Genomic DNA, 14,315 nt, shown 5'->3' with positions numbered 1-14,315 from the left:
AATTGCTGAATGCAAACCTGAAATGGCTTCCTGCATTAACGCTTCCGTTCGATTCCCGACTGTCACGCTAGCGTATGGTTAATTACGAATACCAGTCCCGGTTTAAAATCCTCTGCAGTAACAGCTACGCTATAAGCGGGATTGAAAAAAAAACGGGTGTCATCTCTTTGTCAGGCCTCAACAAATTGCACAGGATGATATTCAAGAACTACGATGAGTGATACGGGCCTCTTCGATGCAGTCGCGAAATATTTACTTCAACAGGGTTGGAGGGCTGGCTTCACCCCCGCCGCGGTGGCGCAGTGGTTGCGGCGCTCGACTACTGTTCCCAAGGACACGGGATCGAATCCCGGCCTCGGCGGCAGATTTAGATGGAGGCGACAAGCAAGACGTCTGTGTGCTGTGCGATGTCAGTGCACGTTAAAGAACTCCAGGTGGTCAAAATTTTCGGAGTCCACCACTACGGCGTCTCTACTAGCCTTAGTTGCTTCGGGACGTTAAACCCCACAGAACCAACCAAACCAAACCAAAACCAGCTTCACGTTATGAAAATAGAGATTACGTGCCGACGGTGCGATCGACAAGTTCTACCAGACCGAAGTCTTTTGTTTTTTGTTTGGCAGCTGGTACTGGTAGGCTTGAATTCTGCTAAAAGCCATGAGTTCGGGGCGACTATATACGTTTGATTTCTGAGAGACATCAGCGACTGTTTTATGACTTGAGGAATAAGTTGGAAAAGACATCTGGCCGTGCCATGCTTTTGCGGATTGAGGCGTGAGAACAGTAGTCCACATTTTGACCTGCATTATGTTTTCGGACGTAGCCTACTCCATACATTCAACTTTTATTGTGGAATGCTCCGCCTCTATCTGCACCATGTCTGATGTGAAACGTAATTGCTGGCTTCTTTTTTATTTCTGGATTGATTGTTTTGTGAGTAATACGGAGGTTACTGCAAGGTGCATAATATTCCATGCAAGGGAATCATTGAGACATGATATTTTGAACAACCTTTTAGGCCGTTCAGAACCGTATTGGTGCTTTCTGTACCGCATATGCTAAAAACATCAGCGTCGGCAGCAGAAACATTCCCTTTGGCTGTTAGCATTGCAGAATAGCTGGCCAGAAGCTAAATGAAGCGCACGACTTCTATTTTAAAACAAAGAAAATAGTGTTGTTTGAATAATGACCGGATGAATACGATGCAAAACTGAGAGCTTATTAGTCATCGTTATTCTGTCTCTGTCTTGTCTTGGTTTCTGCAGTGTTTTGATCGCAAGTTACATTACCGGCCGTGATTGTCTTGCGAAACGCGGTAGTCACCTTCGCAAATGAAAACCAGATTCTATCGCCATAAAGTAGCGAGTAAGCATGGCTTACTGCATAAATTATTAGAAAACCATGCACACGACGTGCGACTGCCAATAACCACGATCACGTGTGGTGCGGAACCTCCAATAACGTTTCTGGATATTCTCGAGATGAAGTGCCTTGATAACGAGGTTTTCACACTTCGAAACAAAATGAGGTGACACATTTCCACTTAATAATTGCGTATTATATCGGCAAATGTTGGAGTTTACCTCCTCAAAGGGTCCTTTCATCCTTAAGAGCATCAGAAGTGAGCGGCTAAATTGAAATGTCATTCCTTTGTAGTTATCGCCAGACTCAACGCGAAATAATAATAATAATAATAATAATGATTATTATTATTAGAAATCTACATTATCAGATGTAGCCTGAGCGTCTGAAGTAGAGCATTTCTTTTTATTATTATAATTAGCTGTACAAGCATAAAAATAATTAAATACGCGGCTCTGCCCAACGTAATTTTCTTTTTTTCTATCCAAGTGGCATATGGAAGATCTCGCTAGGTATATTTGTTTACAATACTGAGCGGAGTAATGCGAAATCGAAGAAAAGTATGATGGTGCAGCTGGATGCTTCTTGTCAACAAAAAAGCGGCGCCCAACACTTGTGGTGGGTGCCAAAGGAGGAAGCGTAGGAGTCGGGCGCCGAAGCAGCACATTGAGCGAGCGACCTTCCCCTTAATACATGTAGGCGGTTCTGAGTTTCCCTGTTCAATGTTTCAGCAAGCACATACCATCCTTTTTATTTCTCATTGCTAGCCTCACATACTTCTGTATGGACTAATTTCCTATTAAGTATCAGGCTCAGATTTGCTTACTTGTTGATGTCCTTGATGACGTGGTGCTCCATTTCTATCGTCTCCTCTTGTGGCACCGGTGGTATAGGCTTACGCGGTATGCCGTTAACGCTGCGATTGAGACGTAATAGGTAAAAATTCAGTCATCTTTCAATAATACATACCGTAAATTTCTTTAATTTCATTATGGACAAAGACACCTGCAACTAACAGAGTTATTTTTTCTTTTAAAGTGGAAAAAGTAAGCTTAACGCTCATATCTAGTCAGCTCTGTGTTTTGCTTGCACAAAGCTACGAGCTGTTAGAAGGACAGCAATAAATTTTTTTTATTGCTACAATGCGCCCCTTCGAAAAATGCCACGCAGATTTAAGCGACATAATAAGAACGCTAGTGCAATACATGGAGGGGCAAGCAAATAGCTGAGTAGCGAAGGCTCCGTAGCGACACTAACACTCTGTAATAACAACACGAGTCAAGGAACTGTCACTGCTAAAAAATTTGATGGTCTCCTGGCGATGAATTGGTAAACAGATAAATGTGAGCTGAGAAATCATAAAAACAAATTGGGTACGGCTGGCGCACTGAGCTCTCGGAAGCAGTGTTTCCTCTACAACAAAAAAGTTTTAAATCAATACGTAGACTGTGGAGTGAGTTATAACGTGTGGCGCTAAAGCACGCCTAAAATGATTTTTGGTGTTCAATATGAAGGTAAAGAACCTATTTTATTACATAAGAATGAAGATATTCGAAACAGTTCATAACTTGTACAGGGACCTCAAGTCAAACTGACCTGCTAATGGCAGTGGTATATATTAAAATGTGCGAACGTTCTTAGGAAAGTTTTCTTCACTAACGATCACTATTGAAGTATATGTAACATGACATTGTTACTGATTTCTTGTGTTTATTCACAGATGATAAGCGTAGATGATCGGTGATGAACTCGAGGCAGAAGAAGGCAACAGCCAGGCCAACGTCCTTCGCAACTTCGTCAGTCTCTTCTTCTCACCACTCAGTCGCTTCCACTTCTTTCGTGTCAGTCACTGCGTAGCGCGGGACAATTTCACTCGCTGCAGCCGAAGCTTGTCCTGGAGCAAGTGAGGTTATACGACGCATGCAGCGCTTAAGACGATCGAAATTTCCTACTTAGGTAGGGCGGAAGCAGTGATTGTGGGCGGTAACTTTGGCGATCACATAGTCCCCATAACTTAAACGACAAGCTCCGACGAAGAGGCCAGTTTACCTGAACAAAAACTTCTGGTACAAGCCTCGATAGCGTAAAGTTCTCGAAAGCCACACGAATTCTCCAGCAGTTTATGTGGCTCAACGTGGCCTCTGCCATTGCGTTCTTTGGAGGGGAGCTGTGAGGACCAATTGCGCAAGCGGGCCGGGCGACGATCTTTCTCAGCATGACACACCACCTGATAGACAGAAGGGTCGTCGTGAGGTTAAAAGGGGAACATGGTGTCTACAGACGTGTGCGGCATCTTGATGTAGAGCGAATAGAACGAAGAATATCCGATGATCTCATGCTTCGTTGTGTTTATGCAATTGTCCCGAAGGGCAGCACGGTGCCCAGTTCTGAAGGTCCGATGCAACACACATGGACAGCGTGTTAATGGGATGCGGTTTGTGCGATCAGTGTGACCATTCGTCCATAGATGGCAATGTGTGGAGTGGCTGTAGTTTGAGCCACACACCCGAATGTCTTTACGATGTCAGCAGTGAACTGCCGTCGGTGGTCGCTGATAATAGCACAGCGAGCACTATGATGATGAACGATGGAGTGTAGCTAAACAACGACACATCGCTAGCTTTGACAGATACGAGCCGCTGCAATCTCCACCTATCTTCTCAAATAATCCACACAGACTATAACCCAGTTGTGTGCTTCTGAAGACTTCGGAAATGGACCAAGCAAGTCGATGTCAACTTTTTCAAAAGGCGCCGATGGTGGCTTTATCAAATGCAGGAGGAGTGGGGCGAGACCTGAGGTTGCGACACTGGTCACAGCTGGATCGAGCCGTATTGTTTTGACCACATTAACATCATCGGCCAATAAAAACTCCGGCGAAGTTTGTGCAATGTACGGGAGAACGCTAGGTGACCCTTTACGATTCATGGCGCATGCTATGTAGCACAAAATTGCGGAGATTTTCTGGGCACACCAAAAGCACTGAAACTCCATCAGCCCAGTAATTCGTCCTGTACAGGAGCCCACCTTGCCTAAAAAAAGGTGTAGAACATTCTTCTGTGTTAGCCGATGCAGTAAAAGGTTGCAACGTGAGTTGATTTTGTCACTCTCGACGAAAGTCTCTGTGTTTGGAAATTGCGTGGACAGCCAGGCCAAACATTCCTCGAAGTCTGCCTCTCCAGTAGTTGTTGGCTACGGATGGCGCGACAAGCCGTCAGCATCATTGTGGCGACGACCACTTTTATAAGCGACAAAAAAGTCATATTCCTGCAAGTGTAAGGTCAAACGTGCTAGATGACCAGATGGAACGCGAAATGCTATGAGCCAGCATAAGGAGTGATGACCGGCCACGATCGTAAACGAACGTCCATATATGTATGAGCGGAACTTGTGGACAGCAAAGTCAAATGCTAAGCATCCTAGTTCAGTTACGGTTTAATTGTCCTCTTACTTCGTTAAGATGTGCCTGGAATACGCAATTACATGCTCGACACCGCTATCAATCTGTACTCATCATCATCATCATCGTCAGCCTGACTATGCCCACTGCAGGGCGAAGGCCTCTCCCATATTTTTCCACTTAACCCGGTTCTGTGCTAGCTGCATCCACTTAACCCCTGCGAACTTCTTAATCTCATCCGTCCACCTAACTTTCTGCCGCCCCCTGCTACGCTTTCCTTCCCTTGAAATCCAGTTTGTTGCCCTAAACGACCATCGGTTATCCTCTCTTCGCACTACATGTCCTGCCCATGTCCATTACTTCTTCTTAATTTCCACTAGAATGTCGGTAACTTATATTATTTCTCTGACCCACTCTGCACGCTTCCTATCTCTTAATGTTACCCCTACTATTTTTCGTTCCATTGCCCTCTGGGTTGTCCTCAACTTAAGTAGAACTTTCTTGGTTAGCCTCCACGTTTCAGCGCCATAGGTGAGTACAGGCAAGATGCAACTGTTGTATACTTTCCTCTTGAGCGATACCGGTAAGCTGCTAGACATAATCTGCGAGTGCTTGCCAAATGCGCTCCATCCCAATCTTATTCTTCTTGTTATTTCCTTTTCATGGTCCGGACCTGCGGTTACTACCTGTCCTAAGTAGACATATTCGCCTACTACTTCCAGTACTTCGCTACCTAATGTAAACTGCTGTTCCTTCCCAAGGCTGTTGAACATTACCTTAGTCTTGCAATCTGTACTAGCACCGCTGAAAGGCCGACGCCGCTAGCGTCAGTGTGAATTTCTGTGCCTGCGGCAGGAACAAAGTGGCGCAAAAGTGGTACCAAGATCAGAGCAAATTCCAGCTGGTTGAAAGTCAAATCACAGTTTGGTGTTCAAACAAACTGAAATTCATTGTGCAGAATGGCAGTTAGCGATTTGCAAGATGTGTAAAGCTAGAGATAAAGCGACGGAAATATGAAGACAGTCCACGAAAACGCCGAAGACTTTTAACCATACGTGGCTTGTTAACGTAACTGAAGCAAGCCTCTCCGGACCAGGCCGAATGCCGTCGTTATCCACGCTGAAGCCAAGGAGAGGAGTAAATGTTTCTCTGAAGTGGCACTTCTTAGAATTTAAGATAAGTCCAGTCTTTCTGATAGTTTTGAGGACAATCCAAAGGCATTCATTGTGCTCCTCAAATGTCTTGCCATAGATAACTTCATGTAAATAGCACATCCGAATATTCTATTAGAGGCCACGAAAAACCGTATCCACGAAACGCTCGAACGTCGCTGGCGCATTACACGAGCCTAACGACATCACGATAAATTCCAACAAGCCGCCAGGAGTCTTGAAAGCAGTATTTTCTGTGTCGCGTGGGAGCATCGGTATTTGCAAATACCCGAAGCGGAGATTAGCGTATGACTAGTAAGACTCCGGGCGCACACAGTCGAAGGCGTCATCAATGCGCGGTGGTCGATGCACGTCCTTTTTTTTGTTACCGGAATAAAGCTACGATAATGGACGTAAAATCGCCATGAACTGCCCGTCTTTCTCACTAGTATTACGGACATGACCCACATACTGGAAGACTCCCGAATCCCTCCTTTCTGCAACATCTCTTGGACTTGATCATGAATAATTTTGAGCTTGGTTGAAGATATGGTTTCTGCCGGATGTAATTGACATTTGCCGTGTTAATTGGATTTTGCATACAAGAGACTGGCATAGAAGGAAGAGATCCTCTCCAGGCAAAGTCAAACAGAAAAGCATAAAGCACGAAAACATCCCGCAGTGCACGTCTATCGGTAGATGACAGCGACCATTATGATCATCGCTCTTAACTCATGAGAATAATCCGGCGTCTTCAGTGAAGTTCAGGGGCAATCAGAAATAGCTGGAAAAGCTTCGATAACATACTGTTAATATTGTTTTATATATGGCCTGCGTCGCTGGACGTTAAAGACTAACCTTCTTGCCACGTATTGGTGTTTGCGAGTTTAGAACCAGCCGGCCGACGCACAGGCTGTGCAGGTGGTTCAAGCACGAGGTACCAACACATTTGCTTCAGTACACTGCAGGTGTAATGTTCAATGACAAGTTGACTGTAAGGTCCGGCGCGTTGTCGTTTTTTTTTTGGGGGGGGGGGAGGGGGGGGGGGCGTACCTGGCTGTGAAGGAATGTCTTGGTGGGGTGCCGTATTGTGAACTGCGCGTCTGGTCTCTTTTCAAAAACTTGGTTCCTAGAAGGAGACAATAAGTTTAAGAGCGCAGGCTCTTCGTTCGGACCCCCGCCACACATTTCCCTCTACTGCGGGAGACGGGAAGGGCACTGCTTCCCTTGAGCGGGCCCTCATTAACGCGGCCTGCCGCGGTCCCTTCGCCGGAGTGAGAACGGGCCGAGGCCATTAATCCCGCGAGAAGGGTCTGGCTTTCGTCCCGCTGCGTAACGTGTAGATTACTAGTACACCAACGCAAGTAAGCGAAACGATCAGACAGGCTGAGATGAGTAGCACACATATGCGCTTGCGGGAAAGAGAAGCTACAGTACTGCATTTGTATTTTTTTTTTTGTTTACGTGTGAAGAGGGGCGCGCTCTCGGCTCATCTCTGGCGCGCGGGACGGCGCGCGGGACGGCGCCCGAGTGTCTTTTGCTGTAGCTACTCCTTGCGATAGGGCGCTCGTGCTGGCGAGCGCTGGGAATAGCAGTTGCTTTGGAGCTGGGGCAAGAGGCGCCAGCTCGACTGCGGGGACGCGGAGTCCCTTGTCGCTCTGTTTAGCGGTCAGCTGCGCTGAACAGAAAAGACTGCCCGGGGACAAAATCGGCTGTCTGAGCTGATAAGACCACATCTTCCGTGAGAAAAAGCTAATTGGCGCGACTCGGGTACGGATCTTTTACTGGGGCAGACAGCATCTGTCGCCGCACAGAAATTTTGCCGGCTCCAATGCCGCGTTTTGCGCCGCACTCGAGCAAGAAGTCTTTGCAAGAATGACGTCACGTCACGTGCGGCAAAAGGCAACACAATAAATTTGGTCCTGAAGCTTGTGCCACCCAATTCAACATAGGACCTGCAAATGCCGACAGAGGTTAATTGTTTGCCCCTAAAGCAACAAAATCTGGTGGCTCGGTCCCACGCAAACATAACTTTCTGGCCAAGACGATTTCTATGTGAAAGTGTCATCACAGACACAATGGAATCAGTGTCTACCAAAGCGATTTTACTAATATTGTTCGCACACACACACTTTGTTCTTCAGAATTGCAACAGGAAAAGGTATGGGCGATGTCGACTGGCCGGTGACCCTGCCTCCTATGGTCGCACCACCTAACTTCCTATGGTTGGCGGGCTGGAGCGGCGGGGAGGTGACGATGAACGTCGCGGTCTGATAGAAGGCGGAGTCGTACTGCGCTCGGACGCAGGAGAACCAGCGCGATCGGTACGGGAAAAAGAGAGTTGGCGAAAAGAAGCAGGCGACTGTCATGGCCAGTTGTCTTGAAATCGAGATGGGCGTTGTACGGAAGAACGCTCAGATCGATGACGCTGGCAATAGCAGGAGACGTTTCCGCGAAGGCCGCAACTGTAACAAACCGGCCCCTCTCAGTAACCAGAATATCCGATGGGAGTATGTCGTGGTGTTTCAGACGGAAATTCCTCGTAAGAATACTGATCCGGTTGATGTCGGTGTACGTAACGTTCGAAAAGGACGCCACTCGTTGTTACGTTGAGCCCAGGGAGTAGGCTGGCGAATACTTGGCTCAAGCAACCAGCATGCGTGGTACGCTTTATCGTCGCGGCAACTTAAAGCTGAGAGATCAACTCTCCACGCACGATGCGCCGAAACATTAAAGCGATGTCTTCCGAAGCTAAGGTAGATGCTGACGACACTTTTGACGTTAGATAGCTAACCAAATTTTGGGGCAATTCGCCGCAATTTGAGTGCCTGAAACGCACGCCACTGCTGCATCACATCAGCTTTAAAGCCAAATGTTGTCTTTCGTGATGAAAAGGTTGTAAACGTTTTCGGTGATTCCTTTCAAGAGGTGGCCCCCTTTTCCTCTTAGGACATGTTTCTGTTGACAAGGCGGCAGAGTGTTAGCCTTTCCTCGATGTACTTCGTGCATGTCTCATATTCTGCTCGGCTCTCTTTTTCTTGGCCGAAATATCACCGAAGCACTTGGTGCTTTTGTTCACAAACCGTGTGCAAGAGGTGAGCTTGTCCTCGTGGCTCTAAAACCACAAGAGCGCGGTCCCGGCGAGAAAGAAACATTACAGAGTTGAGCAGGGGGATACCAACGATTATACTTGTTGACTCGTTGATAGCGGGTCAACCAGTCTTCAAGGACGTCTTCAGGTTCACTTGTAAACGTGCGGAGTTTCCGATGGGGTGGCCAAGACCTGAGCTGTTCAGAAGATTGTGTTTGATCCTCTGGAAATGAGATGACATTGGTTTCTGACTGGAGAGGTGGCAAAGCAGCTAAGCGGCGGCTGCAGCCGATACAGGGCGATGTTCCCAGCCGACCTTCCCCAAATACTCTCATGGACAGAATGTGTTTATTCACAGAAGATGACAATAGATGATGGGGGATGAACTGCGGGAAGAACAGGAATTCTTGCTTAGCATTTCGCCAGCCTCCTTTTCCAACCACACAGTCACTTTCACTTCATTCACATTAGTCGTTGCGTAGCGCGTGAGAACAGGTTAGCAATGCACGCTTCCTGCCTTTCCGCCTCACCCAATCCAATCTATTTCTGCAAAAGCTCATTTATCAGTTTTCATACCTTGTTCTCGATCGCATACATTCCCAGTATTGTGAAATATAAAAACATCAAATTTGTGAAAAGGTTGCTGCAGACAATCCGTAAAAGTGATGTCACTAAATATGGTGACAAAATAACTAAGGTGTGTAGAGTAAAAGGTTTTAAATTCATAGCCTCGATATACTTCGCATATCTTCATTCCGAAAACGACACTTTCGGCGCAAGATAAAATTTAGAACATCACTGCATATTTACACATTTCAGACGATGAAACAATCCGCGTACTAAAGATAAGAGTCCAACTTAAAAATGTCCCTTCTTTTGTGCCTGCTTCGTGATATTATTGAAATGTATTTTTTATAATGTATTTATGCAGTGATTGCTGGCAATGGTTACTTCCAAATATTAACTCAGAAGCTATTCACTCTAAAGAGACAAACCAGTTCAATTATGATACTACTTCTAGCTGATATAAACATGTACCTTGATGTTATGCAGTTCACAGTCACTTACCATTCGAGCAATTTTATGAAAGGCTGTCAGAGATCCCTGCCATACCTTTGCGTGAATGATGGTAATGCATCTCGGACGTAGCTTGTAACATCTCAACACATCGTGGAACGTACGGCAACGGTAGGAAGAAAGGGAGGCGCCAGCTTTGGCGTAGGTGAATTTCACATTCTGAGCAAGTGAGGGGCATATAAGAACAAATAATCCGTGTGGTCTAGAGGGCAGCTAAATAATTACGGCAGGAAAACAGCTTGCAACCTACATAAAAAGCAGTGGCGAAATTGAGCGGCGGCAGCGCAAACTATGGACTGCGCGTACCTGTTGATAAAATCTACCATCGTTAAAAGAAACGCATCATACTACTCGCCTATTTGCGCAAGATACCAAAGAGCCGCATTAACACTCATGATACCTTTATAGCAGATGTTAAGCTCAAATCGGATATTCCGGTCTTGAGTTATGCGCATAAAGAAAAACTAAGTGAAACAATTTAAGAATATAAATAAATAAGAAATAAATAAAGCAACCAAATAAATACTGTGAGCCTTCCACGGATCTTCTTTCATTTGTACATACCATAATCTCCTTCTTTCTTTTGTATATACCATCATTATCGTCCCGCGGCGCCGGCTCCAGCACGCGCCTTGGTTCACCATCAGAATAAAACGCTGACACGGCGTACCTTGCCTTGCCGTCACGACTTTGGCGTCTCGACCCGGCCTTCTTTCACAATACACAAGTAAATAAACCCCTTATTGAGTAGAGTTAAGGTTGTATTAGACCTATACCGCCGCCTAGGTACTCCTATTCAATCGGGCACTCAGCCCCCAGCTTTGAATTTAGGAAGCATTTGCTAAGAGGCATTGTAACTTACTCAGACCTCGATATGAAATGATCGACCGAGTTGTTCATGTTGGCGCTGTCACAGGACGGCCTCTTCGCTTGCTTCTGCCTTGAAAAGAAAAGTTAAAATTAAGTGTTAGAGCAATGGCGTCAGAAAGGCTGACATTTTTTTTTTTTTTTTTGCCCTCTGGTCGCAAGTGTTCGAAGGTGACGATGCAGCTTAGTTTTTTAGAGAGCTGAAGCAATAATACCATTGCATGCTCAATAAAAAAAAAAATAACTTGTCTAGGGAAGGACAGAAACATCGTGTTCAAGGGCATTCGAAATTTGACGCGAAAAGAAAGTTTCAAAAAATGCACCCAATGTTTTATAAAAAAAAGAAAAAAGATTATTGAGTCCCTGGAAAAATAGGAAAGGTTTTAAAATTGGAAATGTTTTTAAAAGTTAGAGATAGCAGTTTTTCAGTGGAAGTGGTGGCATCAAGAAAATAAGAAAAGCTCTAACAGGCGCGACTTATGTAATTCATGCTCAGAAATTAGTTTCCAAATTTTTTTGGCTCCAAATATACACCATATTAAAACGAGACAAAGGAGAACGCGAGAAAAAATTAGCCTATCCTTAGGCATCCAGTTTTCCTTATTTATTCAGTGCAGTCAATTAGCTTCAAACTTCTGTCCAATGAAATAAGTGCGAAATACACGTGACATAAAGACGAAACAAAATTATCAGACACGAAAAAGGCGAGTTACGATATCTTTATCTCTATACTTCTTTTCCTTAGCTTTGAAGGAAAAGATGTGCAACTGCATCTATTTGACTGCTGCTTTAAAGTAACGGATAAAAAGATTGCCATGTTGCAGTTACGACAACAGAACTCCGTCTCTTGTATTTTTTTTCAAAATTTTCCAATATCCACAGCTCTAAGTACACGTGACATTGTCCCACGTATTGGCCAGTTAGCTCTAGCATATTTATCAAGCTGAATGAAAATATGGAATTCAGCAAATAATTATAGCGTATATTCTTTAGTATTTCTCCACCACGGTGGCGCAGTGGTTCAACGCTCGACTACTGTTCCAAAGGATGCGGAATCGAATTTCGGCATCGGCGGCCGCCTTTCGATGGAGGCCAAAATCAAGGCGCCCGTGTGCTGTGCGATATCAGTGCACGGTAAAGAACCCCAGGTGGTCGTAATTTCTGGAGTCATTTACTACGGAGTCTCTTATAGCCTGAGTCGCTTTGGGATATGTTTAACCCCGCAGAGCAAAGCAAATGCAACGCAAAAAGCTTTAGTATTTTATTAAGATCCGTTTTTGGTACAACTGCTGCTTATGCAACCTTTCAGTGGCCCCCGTTTCAAATCTTCGTCCGGCTCATGCACCCACTAAGACTCAGTACCGCTGACACTATAACGGTAATATTTAAAGCGATAGAGGTAAGGATGCCGTGTCGTCACCGTCGATGCCGGCACTGATGGTCGCAAGCGAAAAATTACCATGGAAGCAAATAGTTAACACAATTCAGAAACAGGTTCGAAACAATGTATCGGCGCTAAAAGCTCAAAAACGTTTTCCTGAACCACTGTGAGCACAAAAGAAATTTGGGCGAATTTGGTTTGCAGTGCGATTCAAACCCAGGATCGTCGGATTGGTAGAAAGGAAAGCTAACCTCTTTAAGTCACAAAAACACGTCAGTTCTAGCTTGTAAAAGCAGACCGACTGAATGTGCTCTTGGCTGCGATTTTATTTTCTTTTGCTTATAATAGTTGACGTTCCAAAGCGACGCATGCCATAAGAAATGTGCCGTATATGTTGGAAACCAAAAGTTTCGACCATTAGTTGACGAGCGCCGTTGTTTCCGCCTCCAACGAAAAGCACAGATGGTGGTCCGGATTTGATGCGGCGTCTTTGGTTTAAGACTCGAACACCCTTGTCCCCCATCCTCCGCGGCGGGCGAGTTGCCCTAGAGAAACGTACAGATATGTGCAGGAGTAATCATAAGTATGTAGAGTAGCCATCGGGTATTCGAAATCATTATATTCGGACTATAGGCAGAATGTTTGTCCCATAGAGCTTCATATAACGCATTCCAGTCCCAGCTATCACCTCCGAATCCTCGCACACGTAAAGATAATATCCACTGCCAAACTTTCCGACCACCTGTACTATGTTTTGCCTGTGTCTTTTTTTTTTTTTTTTTGCCTCGATAGTTTCAAAAATCTGGTATCCAGTAATTTCGCCATTTTTTTTTCTACCAGTACCGATGCCACAGGTAGCGGACGTTATTTAGACTAGGCAACATCTATATTAATTTTCAAGTAACCTGTATTTCCGCCTACAGGTAAAACAGTGAAATGCGATCGGGGAGGCATTTTTGTACTCGCCTCATAGACTGCTAATAATACCTGTCCGATATGATGACAGCCCTTATATACAACGCGGCATTCTATTCCTGTCTGGCGCGGTCTCGACGAGCACCAGCAGAAAACGCACTGGACTTCGTGATCATCAAACTCCCAACCTAATTATATATCTCTTTTTTTATTAATTTTTGATTACCTGCTTAGGATAAAGTTATCATATAGTGCATCGCCCCAAAACTACATGTTCACACTACTCATTTACCTTTATTTTGATTAGCATCCAAAGAGTCGAAATTCAGGTAAAACTTATGTAAGGCCTTCCAAAGAAGTATGTTTATTTGGCGCTATTTTTCCAGAGTATAGAAAAGTGTTCTCTATCACACTTACCAAGGTGGACAGAAATTATTTCCTAGTATATGACGGTGTATAATGAGCTGAAAAGTAACTTTTTAGAAATGAAAGAAGAAAATAACTTGCAAATATTTAAATATTTTATTTTGCAAGGACAAAAAGAAATTCATTTTAAGGAAGCTTCATGCACGCCCATGATGCCGGAGCGCAATGTTACAGTTAAAGAAAACAAAGAGGCAGTGAAAGGTAAACAAGAACTTTCAGGATCTGAAGCAGGTGCAGGTTTTTTTAGTCGCTACGCTCCGTACACGTGTTCCTCTGAGCCATAATATGCCTGCTAGAAAGCCATTAACGGTCGTGTCTTACCGTGCCAATCGTCTCCGATGAATGATAAGCACAGCCAGAATAGCAACCATGATAACAACGGCTGTCAAGATGCCGCCTACAATAGCCCCGGCCGAGCTTGTCTCTGGTAGAAGCGCTGCGAAAGTGAACACCATATTACTCTGGGGTATTGGACTTTTCACAGCCAGTACCATAAGCCAATGGTAGGCCATCCTCTAACAGCAACAGATATAAGAATAAAAAAATTGAAGGGCTGCTGGGGTAATCTGTGATTGCGTTCGCTCAAAGGAATGTAGACATAGAGCAGAGGTCGAATCCTTCTGATAGCAAGGTAGTGAACAGTAT

General features: G+C 44.9%; 1 protein-coding gene across 6 annotated transcripts in view; it reads right to left on the bottom strand.

Annotated features, from left to right (window-relative positions):
* Positions 1-14,315, bottom strand: part of LOC146174189 (receptor-type tyrosine-protein phosphatase H-like) — a 165,925-nt gene that overhangs the window by 44,569 nt on the left and 107,041 nt on the right. For 3 of the 6 annotated variants that reach the window (XM_084584377.1, XM_084584376.1, XM_084584374.1), the window contains exons 19-21: positions 13,992-14,106; positions 10,944-11,021; positions 2,189-2,278 (exon numbers count right to left, since the gene is read on the bottom strand). In XM_084584377.1, coding sequence (XP_084440503.1) covers positions 2,189-2,278; positions 10,944-11,021; positions 13,992-14,106 — 283 coding nt within the window. The remainder of the gene's footprint in view (positions 1-2,188; positions 2,279-10,943; positions 11,022-13,991; positions 14,107-14,315) is intronic. The other 3 variants (XR_014702078.1, XR_014702079.1, XM_084584375.1) reach the window with 3 other exon arrangements.

This window comes from Amblyomma maculatum, chromosome 11 (genome assembly GCF_055883805.1).
Source record: "Amblyomma maculatum isolate TAMU_Amacu chromosome 11, ASM5588380v1, whole genome shotgun sequence".
Lineage (NCBI taxonomy): Eukaryota > Metazoa > Arthropoda > Arachnida > Ixodida > Ixodidae > Amblyomma > Amblyomma maculatum.
The sequence above is the reverse complement of the archived record's forward strand: the minus strand, read 5'-3'. Positions and strand labels throughout refer to the sequence as shown.